Source organism: Armigeres subalbatus, chromosome 1 (assembly GCF_024139115.2).
Source record: "Armigeres subalbatus isolate Guangzhou_Male chromosome 1, GZ_Asu_2, whole genome shotgun sequence".
NCBI lineage: Eukaryota > Metazoa > Arthropoda > Insecta > Diptera > Culicidae > Armigeres > Armigeres subalbatus.
The window spans coordinates 222,418,438-222,443,747 of record NC_085139.1 but is presented as its reverse complement, the minus strand read 5'-3'; the positions used below and the strand labels follow the sequence as shown (position 1 = coordinate 222,443,747).

General features: G+C 40.1%; 1 protein-coding gene across 7 annotated transcripts in view; it reads left to right on the top strand.

Annotated features, from left to right (window-relative positions):
- Window positions 1–1,582: 1,582 nt before the first annotated feature.
- LOC134205804 (histone deacetylase 4) overlaps window positions 1,583–25,310 on the top strand; it is a 300,923-nt gene continuing 277,195 nt past the window's right edge. For 3 of the 7 annotated variants that reach the window (XM_062681405.1, XM_062681406.1, XM_062681401.1), the window contains exons 1-3: window positions 1,585–2,124; window positions 2,734–2,884; window positions 2,962–3,017. In XM_062681405.1, coding sequence (XP_062537389.1) covers window positions 2,981–3,017 — 37 coding nt within the window. In that variant the 5' untranslated portion in view covers window positions 1,585–2,124; window positions 2,734–2,884; window positions 2,962–2,980. Of the gene's footprint in view, window positions 2,125–2,542; window positions 2,560–2,733; window positions 2,885–2,961; window positions 3,018–25,310 lie in introns of those variants that run through there. The other 4 variants (XM_062681410.1, XM_062681402.1, XM_062681403.1 and 1 more) reach the window with 4 other exon arrangements.

The following is a 25,310-nucleotide window of genomic DNA, read 5'->3' as shown; positions in this document are numbered from 1 at the left end:
GGTTTTCTGGACATTATTTGAGAGGGTTGGAAAAGAAAATTTCTTCTAAACATTTTGTCTCTGGGCGGTGGGGGGTGGTTTGTACGCCCCCTCCTTACAGCCAGACACCACTCCTCCTACTTTTTTTTTTTTAAATTTAGTTTCATATTCAAAGTCAGATCAGCGCTAGTCAGGAAAGAGCATCTGATCCTATCCCACGCTGTTTGACAATACCGCGTGCTATAAGGCCCGCCACGGACGGAAGACAGCCTGACCATTAAGGCTGCCTTACACCTCGGGAAAAATTTCCGGCGGATTTTCGCCCCCGTGTATTTTAAATGGGGCCGGGACTTTGATTTTCCGTGCCCAAATTCCGAAAACATCGCATATGTAAAAATGCATGGGGAAAAATTCCGCGAACCAAATTCCCGAGGTGTGAGGCTACCTTTATCCCATTCGCCGTTTCAGGTCGGTGCCACCCGGCCGTACTAGAATAGAATGACCAGACCACCATCACAGTACATATTACAATATTCAAAACATAATCCAGTAAATAACATGCTGCCAGTATGCCATAATCAGGATCTTATGCTACGTTTAGACAAGGCAAGGGAATTTAACAAGTCGCTCGAATTGAATGCGAACGTCTAATGGAACGTCTGAACACCGTCCTTCAACATGCTTCAACTCACTTGAAAAAAGATATTTTAGTTACTAGATAAAGATTGTCGCTTCGGTTCCCTTTGTTCTGCTGTCCGAAACATGTGTGGTACATACCTGTCAAATCGTATGGATTTTCCTTCTTTGACATTTAACTCCCCTATCCTCGCCAGCAAAAGATGTTCCGGACAGCGACGACAGCGACAATCTTTATCTAGTAACTAAAATATCTTTTCACTTGAACGAAAAGAAAGTTGTAATGCTACGTTTAGACAAGGCAAGTGAATTGAGCAAGTCGCTTGAATCGAACGCGAACTGAACGTGTAAACACCTTATTTCAATTCACTTGAACGAAAAGAAAGTTGAACATGTTCAACTTTTGGCAAGTCAATTGAATTCAACTGAGTTGTTCAATTCACTTGCCTTGTCAAAACGTAGCATAAAAGTTCAACTTTTGGCAAGTCAATTGAATTCAACTCACTTGCCTTGTCAAAACGTAGCATTACTGGCATCGATCCTGATGTGCCGATAGGGTTTGTTTGCGGATACTTTAGGCTTTTGGAAGAAGTTTAGCAGAGACCACTGTCAAACCCTACAACCTTCTATAGGCAGGATAGGCCTCTTACTTGCTGTCACTTGCGGAGGGGTCGTAAAGCCCTTGGACGTAGTCTCTGCTGCCCCAAGGATCCCTATTTACAACCGCTGAACAGGCCACGTGATTCCGAAGCTCTCACTTTCATAGACGAACTGTCAATTGACTGTAAAATCAGCTGATTTTAAACGTTTCGTTAAAAGGCCTTCTTTAAAACAAAAAAAAAACCGCATTTGCCTTCACTTTTTCTGATTCACCCTAGGCCGATATCGGTTTGCATCTCTTTCCGCGACGCGCGACGGACATCGGAACAAAACAAAAACACGCAACCCCAACCACCACCCACACACTTGCGCTCGCGAGCCTTTGGTTGGTGGTCGCGTTGTTGGTTGCTGTTGTGGTTGCGAGCGTGTGCGGGTCCTCGCGTTTTCCTGCTGTGATTATTCCGCTGTCAAAAAGTGCTGATGCGCGAACAAGTTGTTCTCGTTCTCGGATTATTTTTTTTTCGAACGGAATTCTAATTGCGACCCCTATATCTGGACAATATTTTACTAATTTGTACCTATCCGGGATAGTGCAGGGCCGGTAGTGCGCGGATCTGCGGTTGCGATTGTGATCGGGTTCGACGCGAATATCCTAATGAAATCGCGCGATTGAAGTGAACCATAGTGCTTTGCGGGTTGTTTTTTTTTGTTACATTTGAGGGTATCAGAGAGAAGATTGTTGATGTGGAAGGCATGGAGGTTGGTGGAGGATAAATCGCAGGAATTCCTGAGCAATTTCACGGGCTGATGGTGAGGCGGCACAGTAGATCAGCATCGTCGCAAAGATTTGAAACAACCCGCTGACCTATTTATAATATTCCTGAGAGGTGAAGACGAATTTCACACGGGGTGAGTGGAGGAGGTGGGATGTTGCCAAGAAGCTGGGGAGGCAGTTATCAGGGGATTAAGATTTTGTACGGTATCATGAGTCAACCGTTGATCAGCAGTGTCTGATCTCGGAGGCGAGCTATTCGGTATTAGCGTCCTGATAAAGCAACAAGAAGCAAGGTTGGAGCATATTGTGCTTTACAAAGCTGACTGCCACAGGTTGAACAATTTAGCGCAGTTTATAGAATATTTTGTCAACAGTAAAAAGACTTGTCTTTTACTTTCCACTCAGCATGTTATACGATTAACATGCAACTTTTTCATTCAACTTTATCTTAGCTACAAAGAATTTCCGGCTGTCTAAAGAATTCAGAATAATGTTTGAATTTAATAAAAAAATGAATTTCAAATATTGGAATTCCAAATACATAACAGTTAATAAACTATAGTAATAAGGTAGGTATTGAGATAGTTGATATACCTTTTAGAAAACTTGATAATCCTATGTAATTTGGATAGCAGTAATCATAAATTCTTAACGATAGAAATATTTCGAATGCAATATCCCCAAAATATAGCTTTGCAAAACATATTTGCTCTGACATGCGAGTAAAAGTATGCATTCAATAGGTCTTGTTATTGTAGTATTCCGTCGTTCAATAATGTTGCCGAATGCTTGATACTGTCGATGGTTTGGCTTGGGTCAAGCTGTGAAAGTAATTTTGTAACATGATGCACTTAGTGTTGAACCAATGATCACATCTGAAACAACCTACTGAAGGTATGACAAATTTTAACTCCTCCTGTTATTCCGAAACATAAAGTTTGCTGATATTCAATCATTCTCCATTGTTTCAGATTCGATAATTCGACAATAATGGACGCCACAAGAGGACATTTCTCGAACCAACAAGGTAAGAATAGCTACAAAATTGATGGTTTATGACGGAAGACTTTCCAAGATTTCGGCGCCATGCTATAGAATTCGCGGGCTATACGAATTTGGAACGATATTTTTTCCTCTTTATTTTTGTGAGTTTGGACTTTGATAGTCAATTCTTTATTTGGCATGGCGATGCCGAGGCCGAAAGGGCACTTAGCCTAAGAAGAGAAGATCAAAGTAGACACCCTCAAGTCCAACCCAGGGACTTTCCGTAGGCAAGGTTTTTGAAATTACCAACAGTTACAGGTTTAAACGACAATTAAAAAAAATTAAAAACGAAACACAGATAGCCTTAACTCTAAAAACATTAAAATTAGATAAAATTTGGTCCATTGGTAAAACTGGTCGAAACAGGATTTTTATTTAGATCCAGTCAATTTACTTGTTTCGCTGATGGCATGGACATTGTCGCCACTTGCAAAGCTGGCAGTACAGTGTACACCCGCTTGAAACGTGAAGCAACAAGAGTTGGACTTTTGGTAAATGCATCGAAGACAAAGCACAAGTTAGTGGGCGGAACCGAGCGCAACAGGGCCCGCTTGGAAAGCAGTGTTTCGATAGGCCGATGACATAGTCACGCGGCGTAGGAGACGCTGAAACGGTCGAGAACGAGGATCTGCACGAAGGTGAGCCGGAGAGGAATGGAAGTTATCAAAATGACGTAGTAGATACTCCTGAAACACACGACATCGAAGGCACCGACGAGACTCTCCCGCCGCATCCACAAAAATATGGAAAGAGAGGAAGAACACAACAGCAACTACTGGCTATCGAAGCAAAAAAGCTGAAATTATTAAAACAAAAGGTCCAGAAGGCAGTCGGTGGTGATGACGAAGATGAAGCGTTCTTCAAAAGCCTTCTGCCGCGAATGCGAAAGCTGCCACCTGAACAAAAGATGCTATTTCGCATGGACGTTCAGAAAGCGGTGCACAAATATGTGTATTCAAAAAACGAATTGCTCAATAACCCGAACCGGACCGTAGATTTGTTTTCAGCTTCAAGTTCAGCTGATGCAGTTGCGAAATTCAACTGCATTCTTTGACACAGGACTTCGAACTCCTCCCGAAACCCGGATGGATGAGTTGCCAAAGGAACATAGTCAAGCTGAGGTGGTCGCCAGTCAACTGGAAGGACAACCACTACAACGTTCTACAATAATTTTGTCCGCATGAAAATACTATACGGTGATTTACTAATGACAACGGCCTACGGCTAGTAAATTGCGCAGCTGCCAGATGGATGGCCATCAGTAGCACCTACTTTGCACGAAAGAATATCCGAAAGCACACCTGGAGACACCCAAATGGTGAAACTTGCAACTAGGCAGACCATGTTCTGGTAGATGGCCCTCATTTCTCGGAAGTTATCGATGTGCGGACATTCAGAGGTCCGAACATTGACTCTGATCACTACCCCGTTGTCAGTAAAATTCGATCACGGTAGTCAACTGTATCGAACGAAAGATCACAGCGAACGATGCGTTACAATATCCAGCGATTGTCGGCGGAAGGAGTATCGGCTGTGTACCGCCAGAAGCTCGTCGAACGGATAAGTGCAATCAACGTTAGCGACAACATCAACGATCTATGGGAGTCGATTCATGGAGCGGTGAGTACAACAGCATGAGAAGTGGTAGGCACTGCACAGAGGCGACCCAGGACGGGTTGGTTCGATGTGGAGTGTCAGAGAGTGACAGACGAAAAGAACGTTGCCAGAAGCCGGATGTTGGTGTCGGGTATCCGATCGAATAGAGATCGGTACAAGGAAGCAAGAGCAGCCGAAAAACGAACCCACCACAAGAAGAAGAAAGAGTACGAAGAACAAGTTATTAGTGAGGCGCAGGAGAAAATGGAGCAGAACGATATGCGGAGGTTTTATGAGTCTGTCAATGGCGTGCGGAGAAAGAAGTGGCTGCCAGGTTGAAGCAACACCTCTAGAGTTTGTTCAATAGTGAAAGTGACGGTGTATCGGTGAACAAATTAAATATTAGCGATGATGGGCAAGCTGTGGAGTCGCCAACACTAGACGAGGTTAGAAAAGCTATTAAAGAACTGAAAAACAATAAGGATGCGGGGAAGGACCAGCTCCCGGCTGAACTTCTCAAACATGGCAGTGAGCAGCTTTATGAAGTTTTGCACCATATTATGTCGAAAATATGGGTAGACGAGGAAATGCCTGCTAACTGGTTGGACGGCCTCATTTGCCCTCTCTTTAAGAAAGGGCACAGACTGGAGTGCGCCAATTACCGAGGAATTACCCTCCTTAATTCGGCGTACAAAATTATGTCCCGTATTTTGTTCAACAGATTGAGACCGCTTGAAGAGTCCTTCGTCGGCGAATACCGAGAAGCTTTTCCTGAGGGCCGATCAACAACGGATCAAATGTTTACCCTGAGACAAATCCTTGATAAATTCCGGGAGTACAACTTGCAGACACATCATCTGTTTATTAATTTCAAGGCGGCGTACAATTCAGTGAAACGGAATGAATTATGGCAAATTATGCTTGAACATGGTTTTCCGCCGAAGCAGGGTAATGCACTCTCGAATCTACTGTTCAATATAGCGCTCGAGGGAGCGATTAGGAGAGCTGGCGTGCAAAGAAGCGGTACCATTATCACAAGATCGCATATGCTCCTGGGTTTTGTGGACAATATCGATATTATCGGAATTGATCGCCGTGACGTGGAAGAGGCTTTTGTGCCGTTTGAGAGGGAGACAGCGAGGATTGGATTCACGATCAATACCAGCAAAACGAAGTATATGGTCGCTGGCAATCAACGTGGGTTCATTAGTGGTGGTGGTAGTGAAATGGTGCTGGATGGTGATAAATTTGAAGTGGTGGAAGAATTTGTGTATCTTGGAACATTAGTGACGTGCGATAATGATGTTACCCGCGAGGTGAAAAGGCGTATTGCAGCTGCAAATAGGGCTTATTACGGACTTCGTAACCAGCTTAAGTCCCGTAGTCTGCAAACGAAAACAAAACTCGCGTTGTATACTACTCTGATTCTTCCGGTGGCTTTATACGGCCATGAGACATGAACGTTAAAGGAGGCTGATCGGAGAGCTTTCGGAGTGTTTGAGCGTAAGGTGCTGCGGACATAACTCGGCGGTAAACAGGAGAACGGTATCTGGCGGCGTCGCATGAATCACGAATTGTATCAGGTGTATAAAGGACTGGATATTATTAAGCTTATACAACACGGCAGACTACGGTGGGCTAGTCACGTTGTTCGTATGCCGGAAGAACGTCAAGCGAAGATAATATTTAGTAGAGAACCCGGAAGAGGCCGTAGGCTTCGTGGAAGGCTGCGTACACGATGGCTTTTTGCAGTTGAAGAGGACCTGAGGACGCTCAATGTTCAGGGCGACTGGAAGCGATTGGCCCAGGATCGAGTCCATTGGAGAAGGATACTCCATTCGGCGTAGGTTCATCGCAGAGCTGTAGCCCATCAAGTATCAAGTAAGATTACTTCACCAATTTCCAGCGCTGGAACTCAATATTGAAGTCGAACGTTTTGTTTTGTTTTGATCGATTTATTGGCTTGAATTTACGACATTAGTTTTAAGTTGAATTTCAATAAAATGGATTAGCATATAAACCAGCTTACAGCCTATTTGTGTTGAATTACGAAGGTACGAAGGGGACCTACTAAGGGCTCCAGAAGAAACTGCGGTCAAAAAAGATTCACACCCGCGCCAAATGTGTCACGTACAAAATGCTGATAAGACCGGTAGTTCTCTACGGACATGAAACTTGGAAAATGCTCGTGGAGGACTTGCAAGCACTCGGAGTATTCGAGAGATGGGTGCTTAGGACCATCTTTGGCGGTGTGTAAGAAGACGGTGTGTGACGGCGAAGAATGAATCACGAGCTCGCCCAGCTCTACGGCGAACCCAGTATTCAAAAGGTAGCTAAAGCTATTAGGTAGCTGTGTACGATGGGCAAGGCATGTTGCAAGAATGCCGGACAGCAACCCTGTAAAGATGGTGTTCGCTTCCGATCCAGCAGGTACGAGACGGCGTGGAGCGCAGCGAGCGAGGTGGGCAGACCAGGTGCAAAACGACTTGGCAAGAGTGGGGCGCATTCGAGGATGGAGAGATGCGGCCTCGAACCGTGTATTGGGGCGTCAAATTGTTGATTCAGTGTTATCTGTTTAGATGTAAACTAAATAAATGAACACAGCTACATAATACCTGGCCAGTTATCGCATCAGTCAGCTCACCCTTTTTGGGCAGCCTCACTAAGATACCCTGCATTCAGTCGACCGGGAAAGTTGCGGTGTTCCAGATATTACGAAATACAGTCATGACTCCATGAGTCGATGTTTTATGACTCGATATCGACGCATGGAAGCAAATTATTCGACATACAAAATTAATTTCTGGGTTACTGTGATGGTCCCTTCTAACAGCTTCCTCGATATTTACACGAGTCGTTGATTCCTTCAATATCGACTCATGGAGGTTTGACTGTAAATGATGCAGTAGTTGTGCGGATGTCACAGGTTCAGCCAGGCTATAGACATCCCTATAAGGCATTTTATGAGACAGATCGAATCAGCTGGTTTTCTCGTGTTTATCTACTTTGACAATTAGTGGGAGCCCGTTTGTTTGGTAATTTCGCGCTGAACATTCCGATGGGTCCCATCATCAATTCGACATGTTTTACTTTTCGGTTACCGGGGCTTTAGAACAAAGTTTTTCAAATGATTCTTAAAATGTGTCGTTAGATTATTTATACCATTGCATTCTGAGCATAAAATGTCGAAGAAAACATGAATGAAAAGTAAAACGTTGCAAACAATATTTTGTGTTCGGACCTAATGGAATGTTCACGCAGAATCATACCAAAACAAAACATTGAAAGTAAATAAACGGGCCACCGCAAAACGTCTCATAAAATACCTTATCTAACTCCCTTAGCCTAAAAATTTCAGCTCTGGGCATCTCGGCTTATATGCGATCGACCACTGCGGCTTTGGAATTCATTACATGTACGCATATCAATATCAATAAGCAACACTCATTGGAGTGCAAATTGCTTTGTTTCACGTTTTTGTATTTTTTTCAGCAGTAAGCATACATCTTCTTCTTCTATGGCTCTACATTCCAACTGGAACATGGCCTGCTTTTCAACATTTTTTTCCTGTTCGGATGTGCCACTGCGACCAATTATTAGATCTTGTAGCGTTACCCGTATCCTTAGTGTTTAAGTGCATGTCGATTTACTCCAGTGCTATTGAGAAGCAATGCAGTATCAGCTTCGATACAGTTGTTGTTTTGTTTTCTCAAGACCACCATGACAAGGTCCCGCAATTTAGACCCTTCATAGAGAGCAATCCCATTGAAGGCGCGCCCCGTATCAATAGGAAATCAATCCTTTCTTGAGAAAACAGAACAGTAATACTGTTTTTAGCCATGCATCGGAGCCCTAGCCACATCCTTGTCTTGCTTCTAGAATATCACCAGTAAAACTCTGAAAACCCGGGATTTAGCTCTGTCTACAAGACCATTTCAAGCAAGAGAATTTGTTCAATAATAAGAACTTCCGTGTGTTCCTCTTACCATTGGCGTAACTAGCCCCGATGCCTAGGGGGGGCATTTTCCTCTATTTTGAGCTTCTTTTTAAAAATTCTCAAACAATTTAAAACCTCATTCTATCTTAGTGGTTCTTTTTTTTTTTTTTTTTTTTTTTTTATTTGCTAGTTATCTAATACATGCATTCATCTCTTAGACTAGGTGTTCCGTGTTTTCTTAACACTATCATCCTTATTTGCTATGTTATATTTTTAGTTATTATTAATACATTTCAATTGCCTCTGGCAGTTAGAATTTTTCCTCTGGTTGAGTTGAACCATGTAGGAATTACAATGTTTTTAACTTATTATCTTAGTGGTAATGAGATGAATATCAGAACGTCGGCTCAGGAGGCATGTTTTTTTTCTGTTGTAGCCCACAGTGTCGAAAAGCATTTGTTTACCAGCCGATGATTACTACAACGATTCAAATTGATAGCTATTGCTATTGCGACTAAGTGTTGAGGCGCTCGGCTTGGTCCCGCACACTGTGACGGATCGCTGTCATATTCAAACGTTTCAGTGATCCCAATGAGATTCTGATTGGAATTCTCCAGGAATTGCGACGCGAATATTCCAGGAATTCCAATGGAAATGTTCCAGAAGCTCCAACGGAAATGTTCCAGAGATTCCGTCTGAAATCCTCCAGGAATTCCAACGTGAATGTTCAGGGTTTTCGTAGGAAATGTTTCAGGGATGTAGAACAACATCGTCGTAGGATTTCTAAGCAATCTATCGACGGATCCAGAAGCAAATCGTCGATTAATCCTCTAGGGATTCCGTAAAGAATCCTCCAGCGATTGCGAAGGGATGTTGAAGCAAATCGTCGAGGGATTTCGAAGCAAATTATCGAAGGACTCGAGCAATTCCTCGAGGGATTCCGAAGTAAATCGTCGCTAAATCTTCGAAGAATTCCGAAGCAAACCGTCGATGTATTCTGAAGCGAATCGTCGAATGATTGCGAAGCTATTCCTCGAGGGATTTCAAAGCAAATCGTTAGAGGGATTCCGATCGGCGAGGGTTTCCGAAGCAAGTCATTAAGGGATTCCGAGGCAAAATGTCGAGAGACTTCGAATTAAATATTCTAGGGATTCTGTAGAAAATCGTCGACGTATTCTGAAACAAATCGTCAAGGAATTCCGAAGCAAATCTCCAAACGAAACAAATATTCGAACGACTCTGGAGGAATACCGAGGCAATTAACTAGAGATTCTGAAGAGAATCCTTTAGGAATTTTGAAGGGTATCCCCCACAGATTCCCAAGGGTATCAATGATACCGAAAGGAATCCAGTGTGAGTTCTTCTGTATTCCGGATGGAATAATTCGATGATTCTGAAAGGAATTCTTCAGAGGCTCCAATGAGAATTATATGGGAATATGTGAATTGTGGAGATTATCATGCTGCTAGGCAAGCGGAGGTCTGCTGAAAATCTTTTACTCTAGTCCGTGATGGTTGACCACTAGAGTGGGGCGCAGTTGTATGGGAAAATGCAAACTTCGTCCGATCAAGTGAGATCAAGGTTTTTCTGAATCGTTTTGGAACCCCAATCAACTGTGCAAAATATGGGCTCGATTGGTTGCGACCACGCATGCCGCATCGCGTTTTAAGTATACATGGAGATTAGTATGGGAAAACGTTCTTTTTTACATTTTTTCTTTTAGCGGCTTCAATTTATTATCAATCACGCGACTCAATACGTTAGCATATAGCCTGGAAGATGCCGAAAGACTTTGCCGAAGAAGGTACGCAGCTGGAAGGTCTACAAAAAATGTTATTACGTTTCGAAAATTGATTGTTTAAACCATATGCAAGAAATCATTGTTTCTGCCAGCACTACCGGACAACCTGTAATTGTCAAAGGGCAAAACCCATTTTCATTCTAGTCGGATTTTTTTCTTTGTGAAATCATTCCGAATATCTCCAATTAGCTCCAAAGTCCTATAAAATCAATAATTTTGAAATAACACTCAGTTAAATTATTGCTCCACGTAGTTCGGCAGTGCTGGCAGAATAAATGATTTTTTGCATATGGTTTGAACACTCAATCTTCGAAGCATTATAACTTTTTTCGTGGACGTTCCAGCAACGTGCCTTCTTCAGCAAAGTTTTTCGGCATCCTTTGGGTTATACTTTAACGTAATGTGCTACTTGATTTACGATGAACTGAAACCTCTAGTAGTAGAAATGCAAAAATATACGTTCTCCCATACTAATTTCCATACAAACTTCAAACGCGATGCGGAAAGCGAGGAACCAACCAATCGGTCCCAAATTCTGCACAGTTGTTCAGGACCCAGAATGGCTTCGAAAAACCATTGATTTGAAAAAATGACCATGACGCCCCACTCTATTGACCACATATCTTTGACTTCTAACACGATTGCTTTGATTGATATTTTGGTAGGGGAACTGGGGGTAGGACGCCCACGTTAAGGAAAATGCCATTTTTATCAATGAAAACCACCATTTCAGCCAGTTTTCATCAGCGCATACTAAAGAACAGCATATCTGCGACTGACTACCGATGACAGATATCTAATTGTACATTTTATTGCATAGAAATTTGATTTTTAAAAAGCACCCGAAAAATATTGATTTTGAAACCATGCGGGGTGAGATGCGCCAGTGGATGGGTTAAAACGCGCATGTGTTTATCGTACTGATTTTCATTTTAATTGCCTACATTAAGGCAATTAACCGAATGTTTCAGCTGTTTCGATCATACGAAATGAGCATGGGCGTACTGCCCCACACCGACCTCAGAAGTTTGAAGGCCCATCAAATCGTTTTAAGACCAATTTTGACGACGATTTCGTGTGGAACATAAAGAACACGAGTAAGCAGCATGGCTCATGGCTCAATTTTCAATTTACCAATGAATAACAGCGATAGAAAGACTAAATTTCACCGAGCTAGAATTGCATCAAAACACGCAAAAATCATTTTTCGAGTTTTTCATGTGTAACTAGAGAAAAATCATGAAATATATGTATCCAATGGCAATATTTTTCATTGATTCATCGTATAGACTATTTAAAATAATCACAATGGGGATATTTAACCTTATTCAGGGGTGGCGCGTTTTAACCCCTATGGGCGTGTTACCCCCACTTCCCCTAGCTCTCCATTGTTGTTCATATCAAGCTTGCTTTGATGCTTTCAAATCAATTAGATATTGTCGAAAAAAGGTTGCATGAAGAAGAAAAAGTCGAAGGATGATATTTAAAAAAAATGCACTGGAGAGCATACGGAAATTATTTTAAAACTCTTAAAAATTCTAGGAGCATTTTAATTAAAACGATTAGCGGTACGGGTTGGACTCTTCTTATACTACGCATAAAGTGCATTATCACAAAATAAAACTCAAAATAGAAATGAAGTGTTTTATACAATATAAAAAGTTCAACCCCGTACTGCAACCGTTTTTAAATATAATGCTCCTAGATTTTTTGAGGATTTTTCAAAAATATCCGTCTGCTTCCCGTGCATTTTTTTTTTCAAATATCATCTTTTGGCTTCTTCTTCTTCTTCTTCATGTAACCTTTATTCGCCAATTGCTTTTACATAATTAAAACCAAGTACAATTTTAGTGCCACACAGGAATCTTTCTCAGAAATGAGAAAAAACTCATTTGTCTGCCACTCATTTCATTATGACAGGGTGAATATGCGAGATAACTCATTTGTCTTCAAACTTTTTCAATAATTCGCTATGCTACATGTTGAAAACTGATATCACTGCTAACTACTTTGTCAAATCCTAGGGGGGGCTAATTTTTTTCTAGGGAGGGCTAAGCCCCCCCTAGCCCCCCCTTATTTACGCCAATGCCTCTTACTATCATTGTTCACCAGTTCAAGAAGAGTTAGTACGCATTTAAACCCCTAACTCGATTTTTCCAGCAGTTAGTTCAGCCTAGGACCGGGTACCGAGGTTTTTTAACTAATTGCTTGAAAAGTTGTTTCCGCTGTATACAGTCTAGCCTCAAACAAGAGGAATTCCAGTCTTTCAATTGTCTGTAAGGTAACATTAATGTGTGTGTGTGTCATCATCGACGTCACCGTGGCAAAACAAGGCGATGAGGGAAGTTTTTCGTCGTTTTGGTCTTGCCGCCGGCGCTTATCCCAAATTCCACACCAGATCCAACTTAACCCCTCCGCCGATCTAATCCACCAGCACTTCATCAATCAAACGGACCTGCCGAAGGTCGAAATAAACAGTCCTGCGATCAACTGGCCACGCGCGTGGCGAAATATTTCGGTAAAGCAGCTCACATCCGCGCAACGATCCAAGTTGTACTTACTAGTCAACGGTAAAATTGAGCATCGAAAACTGTTGTTTGTGTTGCAACGGGTGGTAGACGAGAACTGCACACACTGTGGAAACCAAACGATCGAAACGCTTCATCCCAAATTTTGTTCCTGCGCTCGTGTCGACCAGGCATGGACAGTTTTGCAACGAAGGCTAACAAGAACAACGAACGGGTGGAGACGATTTTCCTTCGAAGAACTTTCTAAACCTGTACTGGCTGGTATAGGAAAACCTATGCGAGTAGAAAAAAGGATTAAGCTAGGACTCTGTTTGGTAGATCTTACACCGCAACACACTACGTCAAAGTGATCTACCGTGTTACGGGACAATAAATAAATAAACAATCTTGAGAACAAAATTCTAAAAAAATCAAAATTTTAACGCATTAGAAGGTAAGATCAATTTAAGAAAATGTTTTCGAGCAATGGAAACAAAAATTTGGGTCTTAAAGGGTTAAAGAACATCATCAATAAAATTCTGAAGCAATTCTAATGGATCCTAGAGTTAGATCCTATTTTTAGAAGATTATTTGAGATTAATCCTGTCTTGAAGAATTGAGAGGAAAAACTTTGCCTAAGCTCCCTCAAGAAGTTGTGCTTCTGCTTTTTCTGTTCTATCAGGAATTTCTTGAATTAAGAAGCGGGCTTGGTAGTCATATGGCTACTGCTTCTGCCTCATACGCAGGAGGTCGTGGGTTAAATCCCAGGTCCGTTCCATTCTCCTACTTTGGTTCTTTCTCTTTATTTCTTATGTTCTAGCAATCGCTAGAACTGGAAATGGACTTCCATACCGTTTCCATTACTATTCCTATATCTTCAACTTGAGTATTCTAACAATAATCTGCTAGAATTGGAAATGAACTTATAGAGCTCATTTCCTACATCCAATTAGAAATTCCATCAGTTACCTTCTCCTATCTATCACATTGGCAGCTCGTTGACCAAGATGGACCTCTGCCTCCAACCTAACCCAGAAATTCCAACAAATTCCGCATGAACTCGTGGCAAGTGCAGATGTATATTCGGCTTGCAGTGGGCGAGTGATTGCATCATCATTTCCTCCCCCTTCCCTACATTGACTTGCATTCTGACGTGGCAGGCGCCAGTATGACCTAACAAATGAGATCACCAGTACTTGTACATTGAAGATGTGAGCTAGTCCCAAGCAAACATCTGTTGGTTCCCTGTGCAAGAACAGCTGATCTGGTCATAATGGAGTAGCAACTACGAGCAGTCAATCAAGCTCAAGCTCAAGCTCAAGCTCTATCAGGAATTTCTTGAATTAATTGATTGATTGTTTTTATTAAGAGACTTACAGACTTAGGCGGGCTCATCTTTGGAAATTCTCTGTTCTAGCTGGGTGGTGCGCATATAATCGATTTGGTTGTCAAACTAAAGCCAACATTTTCTAATGTGCCGGAGCCAAACATTGAAGATTGTTATTATGTTCGTCCTATCGTCGATCTTATTTTGAGTATTGGTAGTTTTTAAGGAACAAATAAAAATAAACTTAGTTTGAGTTTTGTATTCTTTGTAACAAATATTTTCACATTATATTTCGAGCGTAAAATTAGTAGGAATGCAACTAAAAAGCACTCGTTACGAAATTTCAACAGCTGATTGGAGCAGGAAAATAATTTTGTAAACCATCGTATAATCATGTAGAGTCTAGAGTCTCGCGAATTTGTGCGCCCTCATGTAGCATGGAAAAAGAAATTCGAAGAGGGGGAAATGTTTGACAACAAAGTAACTGCAAAATAATTTTGCTTTTGGGAGGGATTTCAATATATCAATTTACTCGCTTGAGAGCAGAGAAGTGGCCCTATCCTCAGCATTCATACTGAACGGGTCTAAGAGCTTCCTAGTCCTCCCTCTGATAAAACAATAAAAAAAATTGGCTGATTTCTTGTTTAGACCCGCTAATATGATATTTTAGTATCAGCTCTTCAAACCGGGAAAAAATCGGGAATCTGAAAAACGATTTCGAATGGACACCCTGAAAGTATTTGACTAGTCGTTCGGCTTACTTTTTTTAGGTTGATCGAAAACGGCTTCGTTTTCTGATGAAAAACGTTCATTTGGATTCCTTCCATGTATTCCATATTGCCGAAGTATAGTGAACAGAAATGTATACTTTCTGAAAACCTCTACCCAAAATTTCCATTCCACGATTATTAGACTGTGTCATGTATGTACCTACTACGAACTTTTCTTTTTCTCTAACCTATAAAAGCATTTTAGCATAAAAATACTCGGACCGCTAAAGGAATCCATTTCCCTCATTCCGTTTATCGACGCCGAATGGACGGTCATCATTAGCCTCTACCACCACTGGGGGAAGGGCTACTTTACAACACGTCAGGTCACGCGACCTCAAACTTGGACTTGAATGACTTGGCCTGGTGGAAGTGACGGTCAAATCTAACGGCGTTTCAATAATTTGTGTTCGTGTATGTGTCGGTATGGATATGATGGCTTTGCCTTTGTTCTTACTGTTTACCTTTTGAATCTAAGGATCCGAAGCAGTTTTCCACTTAATAGCAGGTTGTGAATAGAACAGTTCAACGCGAGAACCTGGAAAGGAATTATCTTCCAAATAATATGGTAAACACTTCAGTTTGTCTGAAGTGCGGCACGAGAAATTAGCAGAACATTATAGTCTATTAGCGATCTAAAGTGAGGCTAAGTTTTGATAAATTTAAAAACTGGGAATGAAATCCAAACTATATCTAATCCAATCAAAATCAAATTGAAATTCAATCCAAATCTAAAACAAATCCAAATCCAATCCAGATTTTCAGAAATCCAATCCAAATCCAATCCTAATCGAATCCAAAACCAATCCAAATTCAATCCAAATCCAATCCAAATCCAATCCAAATCCAGTCCAAACCAATCCAAATCCAATCCAAATCCAATCCAATCCAATCCAAATCCAATCCAAATCCAATCTAAATCATATACAAATCCAATCCAAATTCAATCAAAATCCAATTCAAATCCAATCCAAAACCAATCCAAATCCAATCCAAATCCAATCCAAATCCAATCCAAATCCAATCCAAATCCAATCCAAACCAATCCAAATCCAATCCAGATCCAATAAAAATCCAGTCCAAACCCAATCCAAATCCAATCCTAATCGAATCCAAAACCAATCCAAATCCAATCCAAACCAATCCAAATCCAAATCCAAATCCAATTCAAATCCAATCCAATCCAATCCAAATCCAAATCCAATCCAAATCCAATCTAAATCATATTCAAATCCAATCCAAATTCAATCGAAATCCAATTCAAATCCAATCCTAATCCAATCCAAATCCAATCCAAATCCAATCCAAATCCAATCCAAATCCAATCCAAATCCAATCCAAATCCAATCTAAATCCATTCTTAATCAAATTCAAATCTAATCCAAATCCAAACCAAATCTAATCCAAATCCAAACCAAATCCAGTCCAAACTCAATCTCAATCCAATCCAAACCCAATCCAAATCCGATCCAAATCCAATCCAAATCCAATCCAAATCCAATCCAAATCTAATCCAAATCCAATCCAAATCCAAATAAAATCCAAATCTAATCCAAATCCAATCTAAATCAAAGCCAAATCCAATCCAAATTCAATCAAAATTCAATTCAAATCCAATCCTAATCCAATCCAAATCCAATCCAAATCCAATCCTAATCGAATCCAAATCCAATCCAAATCCAATCCAAATCCAATCCAAATCCAACCCAAATCCAATCCAAATCCAAATCCAATCCAAATCCAAATCCAATCAAAATCCAATCCAAATCCAATTCAAATCCAATCCAAATCCAATCCAAATCCAATCAAAATCCAATCCAAATCCAATCCAAATTCAATCCAAATCCAAATCCAATCCCAGTCCAAATCCAATCCAAATTCAATCCAAATCCAATCCAAATCCAACCCAAATCCAAATCCAATCCAAATTCAATCCAAATCCAATCCCAGTCCAAATCCAATCCAATTCCAACCCAAATCCAAATCTAATCCAAATTCAATCCAAATCCAAATCCAATCCCAGTCCAAATCCAATCCAAATCCAATCCAAATCCAATCCAAATCCAATCCAAATCCAATCCAAATCCAAATCAATCCAAACCAACCAACCAAATCAATCCAACCAATCCAAACCAATCCAAACCAATCCAAATCCAATCCAAATCCAATCCAAATCCAATCCAAATCCAATCCAAATCCAATCCAAATCCAATCCAAATCCAATCCAAATCCAATCCAAATCCAATCCAAATTCAAATCCAAATTCAAATCAAATCCAAATCCAATCCAAATCCAATCCAATCCAAATCCAATCCAATTCAAATCCAATCCAAATCTAATTCAAATCCAACCCTAATCCAATCCAAATACAATCCAATTCCAACCCAAATCCAAATCCAATCCAAATTCAATCCAAATCCAATTCCAACCCAAATCCAATCCAAATCCAACCCAAATCCAAATCCAATCCAAATCCAATCCAAATCCAATCCAAATCCAATCCAAATCCAATCCAAATCCAATCCAAATCCAATCCAAATCCAATCCAAATCCAATCTAAACCAATCCAAATCAATTCAAACCAATCCAAACCAATCCAAACCAATCCAAACCAATCCAACCAATCCAAACCAATCCAATCCAACCAACCAAACCAATTCAAACCAATTTAAACCAATGCAATTCAACCAATCCAATCCAACCAATTCCAACCAATTCCAATCCAACCAAACCAAACCAATCCAAACCAATCCAAACCAATCCAAACCAATCCAACCAATCCAAACCAATCCAAATCCAGTCCAAACCAATCCAAACCAATCCAAACCAATCCAAACCAATCCAAACCAATCCAAATCCAATCCAAACCAATCCAAATCCAATCCAAACCAATCCAAACCAATCCAAACCAATCCAAACCAATCCAATCCAATCCAATCCAATCCAAATCCAATCCAAATCCAATCCAAATCCAATCCAAATCCAATCCAAATCCAATCCAAATCCAATCCAAATCCAATCCAAATCCAATCCAAATCCAATCCAAAGCCAATCCAAATCCAATCCAAATCCAATCCAAATCCAATCCAAATCCAATCCAAATCCAATCCAAATTCAATCCAAATCCAATTCCAACCCAAATCCAATCCAAATCCAACCCAAATCCAAATCCAATCCAAATCCAATCCAAATCCAATCCAAATCCAATCCAAATCCAATCCAAATCCAATCTAAATCCAATCTAAATCCAATCCAAATCCAATTCAAATCCAATCCAAATCCAATCCAAATCCAATCCAAATCCAATCCAAATCCAATCCAAATCCAATCCAAATCCAATCCAATCCAAATCCAATTCAAATCCAATTTAAATCCAATGCAATTCAAATCCAATCCAATTCCAATCCAATTCCAATCCAAATCCAATCCAAATCCAATCCAAATCCAATTCAAATCCAATCCAAATCCAAACCAAATTCAATCCAATCCAATCCAAATCCAGATTCAATTAAACCCAAATTCAATCCAAATCCAATCCAAATCAAATCCAAATCTAAACCAAATCCAATCCAAAACCAATCTAAATCCAATCCAAATGAAACCCAATTCTAATCCAAAAAATGTAATAAAAAAATGATAGGGTTTGTATTGAATTGGAATTTGATTTAGATTTGATTTGGATTGGATTCCGATTGGATTTGGATTTGAAGTAGGTTTATTTGTATAAAATACACATGGAACAAATTTAAACTGCATGTGGATGAAATTCAGGTAGGAATGTATTTAAATCGCATTTGTGCTAGTTTTGCATTCAATTTCTGTGGTTTCGGACTGGAATTGTAACGAATTTGATTGTTCTGTACCAGTCTACCAATCGCCCAACCAACCCCACCGTTTGGCATTTGAGTTGGAGCACGAAGCCCAATATTCACCATTTACTTCGAACCCACGAACGGTCTTCCCCTTTCGCCATCGCGCAGAATACCGTAAACAACACCAGACCAGAGTAATCGATTTTAATGGGCGGCGAGTTGTCGTTGTTGTGCCACGTGCTGGAGGCGGACTGTTCTATTTTTAGCACGCTCCCCCCACCCCCCGGCTCCAACGGACAAAATGCTTTCTTCCGACTTCGTCGACGATATGGGGAACGAGCAAAGTGAGTGCGGCGCGCGGTGGTGATGGCCTTGGAGAAAATCCCGTCCCACTCTCACCTGGACATTATTGGCGGAGTGAGTGGTCACTTTTTACGCCGACATCAAAACAAATAGCATGTGACATCGTGTTTGTAAGCACTGGGAATTTTGAAACATTTGGTATCAATTTGTTGAATAATGGATTTTTATTTGTGCTCGGCATAAATTTCCGTGAGAACTGTTTCACTTTTATTCATTCGCACGATTTTTTACGTGTGAATCGGCCGTCCGTGTGAGACGCAAAAAAAAGCTTGTTATTGCAGATATTTTCTGTTTTTCCAGTCATTTGTGCATCTATTATATGGGCAATCCAGGGCTCGATGGTTCCAGGTTTCCTTACAAACAAACATATCATGTTCGCCTGTGTTGTTGAGCGGAAAAGGAGGCCTGGTCCTTGTTTATCTCGAAAAAGCTATTTACAGCTCCTTACAGGCATGTGATTGAGCTGTCAGCGTGAAGGACATCCGATTGGCAGAAGAAAGGGAGCTGGGTGGATGGATAGTCAGCTTTTTCTATTGAATTTGCTATTTATGCCAAGCATTGCTCGTTATCAATTTTCGATAAGTTCACGGAAGTCTTTTTGTGGTTTATGAAGTTCGTTGCGGTGATATATTTGGAAAATTGGTGAGGGGCGATACACTAATTACGTAAGGATTTTTCTTAATTTTCAATTCTCTCAATACATTTTTTTATTTAAAGCGTAAGAAACTGACAGATCATTTCAAACCCTTGCTTAGTGTAATCCTTCACTCAGGAACTAAGCGTGTCGAAAACATTTAAAAACATCAGCTTTCAAATATGAGATGATTTCTCATTAATTTTTCAAAGTTTAAACCAGTTGTTGAAATCAAGATATTTATTACTGAAGAACCAAAACAGAAATTAATGAAATTCCGTCTTGCGTAAAACTAACACATTCTTTGATAATCTAGTCATACAAATCGGTATTGATAAATCGTAAAAGCTCCGATGAAAAGTACTTTTTTAAATGGAACGGGCTCACTAAAATCTTCCGGTCGAAATGGTCGAATGGTCGAATGGTCGAAATGATCTCTATGTGTGTATGTAGAATTGGGCGACAATGTTATTTATTTATACAATGCAGCACAGATGATAAGTCCACTATTAGACGCAAATTGTCAGGCATGTAGTCTACGGAAGGTCCATAAATCGTTTTTCACCTGAACAGACAGACAAAATCTCATTTTTATGTATAAGATGGTGGCGATTTGAATGTCGGGCTTGGTGGTCATATGGCTACCGCTTCTGCCTCATAAGCAGGAGGTCGTGGGTTCCATCCCAGGCCCGTTCCATTCCTCCTAATTTTCATATATTTCTGATGTTCTAGCAGTCGCTAGAACTGGAAATGGGCTTTCATACCGTTTCCATCTTCTATTCCTATACCTATAGCTAGATTAGTTCTAGCAGGTTACTGTTAGTATTCGAATTGAGCGAAAAAGCTCGTTTCGGCATTCAATAAGAATATACCACTCTTTCATTACTATCACATTGGCAACCCGTTAACCAAGACGAGCCTCTGCCATAAAACCTAACCCAGATTCAAAAAAAAATCCGCAGGAACTCGTGGCGAGTGCAGAGGTGTGCTCGGCTTGCAGTGGGCGAGTGACTGTATCATCAATTCCTTCCCATCCCCGATGGCCGTGAGGACGTGGCCAGCGCCGTTATCGACCATTCAAAGTACTAGAGCTCTCGGACTGTGTACATTGAGGTTGGAAAGCAAATCCCATGCTTCCATCCATTGGTTCCCTGTGCAATTGCGATTGTTCTGGTCGATCACGGAGTAGCAACTACGAAATGCACGGTCATCATGCTCAAAAAATAAATAAAGATGGTGGCGATTTGACTGTCGTCGGCCAAATTTTCTAGTGAGATTCTTACTTTGGTTTTGTTTCTGTGAGTGAGAGGAAATTAAATCGGTTCTTTTCAGGACTACTATTTTATAAACTAGAAGGTTGATCCGAGATGAATTTTCTTCAAAGTACAAAACATAATCGCTTGACGACGGCAGAAAGTTTTCGTCGGTAGCAAAATCACAAACGCGCATCAGAAGGATGATGAAATAAATTTATTCGAATGGATGGCGTCAGTACCATTCGAATGACATTTTCTCACAAGACCACTATTTTGCCCGATTCAATACGGATTTTTTTTTCGTCGTATTTCAACATAAATTTTGGACATACCGCTTCAAAAACGGACGCAAACCATAAAGAAGTAGAAATATGGAGGAAAATAATTTATTTGAGATCTTTTAGGGCTTTCAAACCCCCCTTGAGTTCAGAACTTGATGATCTACATAAACAACTCAATCCTAATATGAAGTTGGCAATGGTACTTGAGACATAATTAAACTATTTTTATCAAATCGCAGTTTTACCAGAACAACAACGATACTCCAAACCATTCTTGCGTTCAGATATTGAAGGTCTACAACTCCAATATAGTGGTTTATACAGTCCTGAGCTTGTGTGTTATTTGGAGCAAACCCATGGGACATCATCACATCAGTATATACAAATCACAACATTCTCGGAGTTCCAGCGGTACTCCAAATCATTCTTGAGTTCAGATATTGGAGATCTTCAAGACCAACAGAGTGATTCATAGGTTTCCTAACTTGTGTGTTAGTTGGTGAAGCCCCATGGGTCGTTATTATATCAGTATATAAAAAATCAACATTCTCAGAATATCTAAGGTACTCCAAACCATTCTTGAGTTCAGATCTTGGAGGTGTACAAGATCAACAGAGTAATTCAAAAGGTTCCCGAGCTTGTGTGTTAGTTGGAGAAGCCCCACGGGACATCATTACATCAGTATATAAGAAATTCAACATTCCCAGAATAGCTACGGTACTCCAAACCATTCTTGATTTCAGATATTGAAGGTCTACAACAGAGTGATTCATAGGGTCCTGAGCTTATGTGATAGTTGGAGCAACCCCACGGGACATCATTACACCAGTATACACAAATCACAACATACCCATAATATCTACGATACTCCAAACAATTCTTGAGTTCAGATATTGGAGGTCTACAACACGAACAGAGTGATTCATAGGTTTCCGATCTTGTGTGTTATTTGGTGAAGCCCCACGGGACATCATTTTCATTTCCAGAATATCTACGATGTCATAAACGAGCTATTCATGAAAATAGTTGAGACTTCGAAAATCTTCGTGTTGATCGTTTTGAAAATTAACATCTGTACTCAAGAACAGTTTGGAGTGTCGTAGATATTTAACGAATCCTGTGGTGTGTCTGTAATAATGCTACGAGGTACCGTGGAGCTATTCCAACTCATAAACTAGTAAGGACATCGAAGATCTTCATATTGATCGATTTGAATATTAAGATCTGTACTAAAGGATAGTTTGGAGTGTCGTAGACATCGAACGAATTCTGAAGTTTGTCTGTAATGGTGTAATGAAACCCGTTTGGAGCTATCCAACTCATAGAAAAAGTTGAGACATCGTAAATCTTCTTGTTGATCGATTTGAATATTAAGATCTGAATTCAAGGACGGTTTGGAGTATCGTAGATATTAAAAAAGATCTGTTATACCGCTATACTAGTAGGGACATCGAAGATCTTCATGTTGATCGATTTGAATATTGAGATCTGTACTCAAGGATAGTTTGGAGTGTCGTAGACGTCGAGCAAAGTATGTAGTATGCCTGCAATTGTTTTACAAGGTACCGTGGAGCTATTCCAACTAATAAAAGTAGTGGAACTTCAAAGATCTTCTTGTTGATCGATTTGAATATTAGGATCTGAGCTCAAAGACATTTTGGAGTGTCGTAGAAGTTCTGTAATGTGTCAATAATGGTGTAACGAAGTCCCGTGAAGCTATTCCAACTCGTGAAAATAGTTGGAACATCGAAGATCTTGTTGATCGTTTTGAATATAAAGATCTGTACTCAAGGACAGTTTGGAGTGTCGTAGATATTGAACGAATACTGTGGTGTGTCTTTAATGGTGTTACGAGGTACCTTGGAGCTATTCCAACTCATAAAACTAGTGAGGACTTTGAAGATCTTCATGCTGATTGATTTGAACATTAAGATCTGTACTCAAGGATAATTTGGAGTGTCGTAGATACTGATCGAATTCTGTAGTGTGTCTGTAATGGTGTTACGATGTAGCCTGGAGCTATTCCAACTCATAAAACTAGTGAGGACATCGAAGATCTTCATGTTGATCGATTTGAATATTAAGATCTGTACTCAAGAATAGTTTGGAGTGTCGTAGATGTCGAACGAATTCAATTATATTCAATTTCAATTATTCATCAAGAGTATGGTAAAGTAAGGTGTTTATTCCTAAGAACATCAAAATTACAACTCAAGGATAGTTTGGATACTCTAGATCACCGTAGTGCCCGTAACCTGTGCAATATTTTTCCTGGATGGAGCAGTTGATTTTGAACATTTTTGCTAAAGAAAGCAAGGCTCTATCTCTGAAAACATGGCTCTTATATGACCCATCCGTATAGAATTGGTTATACAAGGAAGGTGCATAACATAATCTCTTGGCGACGGCAGAAAGTTGCCTTCGTTGAGAGCCCGAGTAGACGAAAATAGCTCAATAATATCAAATGTTGATAAGATAGCAAAATGAGATATGGACATGATCAATATAAGAGATAAAAGATCAGACGACAATATCAATAATTTGCACTAAAATATCATGAGGAGATCCAGTTATGCTATTTGTAAGAAGTGATCAATATCATGTGCCATTAGTTTGTTCTTATAAATAGCATATCTTGATATTTAAATGATATTTCGGTGCAAATTTTTGATATTGTTGCCTGTTCTTTTATCTCTTATATCAATCAAATCCATATCATGTTTTGTTATTCTGTTTATGGCTTCTGCCCGGGAGACGCTGCATAAATGTATTCCCACGGATGGCGTCTATAGCGTTTCACCGATAAATCATCGAGTAGATGATATTGGCGTCAATAGCTGTCAAAATTTATTCGCATGGATGGCATCTATATGAAAAAGCAAATCATCGCCATTTTCGTCGCTGTTCCTCAGACTTGAGCAGTGGCCGCACAGAAGTTTTGAATTTGATGAAGTGAGCAACATTTGATTTTCAGTTCATATTGCTGGCCCGTCGAACTTCTTCTCGCTCAAAATTGATAAGTTAGCGCAAACATTTATTTTGTATTCACAATTCAAGTTTCAACAATTGCTCTGTGATTCGAATTCATTTGGCAAAGCAATCGTCAAAACTTCTTTTTTTCCACTTGCCAAAGAATTGGGCACCATTTGCTTGATTAGTTATCGACGAATGCAGAAATTAGTGTCTTGTTCATTATGGAGCCTCCCTTATGGAGCAGGGACGTGTCTCGAACCATCATGGAATATTTCTTGCCTTCAAAAACCTCCACATGCCAAATTTTGTTTTATTTGCTTGATTAGCTCCTGAGTTAGAAATTTTTGTTTCATTTGTATGGGAGCCATTCTTCTTGATCGGGAAAAGGTCTCGAACCATCTTAAGAACCTTCCCCAGCCCCAAAAACTCTTGAAAGCAATTTTTTACACCAATCGGTTCAGTAGTTTTGGAGTTCATAAGGATCAGAGGTCAGACAGACAGACAGACAGAAAATCATTTTTATGTATATAGAAAAAAAAAATGGTCAAAATATTTTATTGCTATGAATCTTTTTCAAATAAAATATGTACCTTCTTGTAAGGACATTTTATTCTACAGATTTTATCACCGTAGCTGACTTTTAGTCTATAGTATCGTTTTTGCAGTAGCATAAGTTTTAGAACGTTAGAGCCGCTATTATTCCATACATCATTTGTGATCAACAAGATTCAACCATAGTAACCCCGATTTTGCATATAGGGTTTAGTCCTAGGTTTGGTCGGTACCTTGAATGTCAAATTAATTGTTTTGCTTTGCTTGTTCTCAAATATGAGGATTTGGATACTGTGATGAAAAATACAGTCTTGAACAAAACATGTTGCACTTGAACATGTCGCTATTAACAGTTGATTCAAAAGTACTTATGCTCCTACTCAATAAATTATGTAATACTTATGCATCTAGGTACTAGCGGACTTAGAACGAGAAATTGTTGTTTTTTTTTGCCATAGCATCTTTTC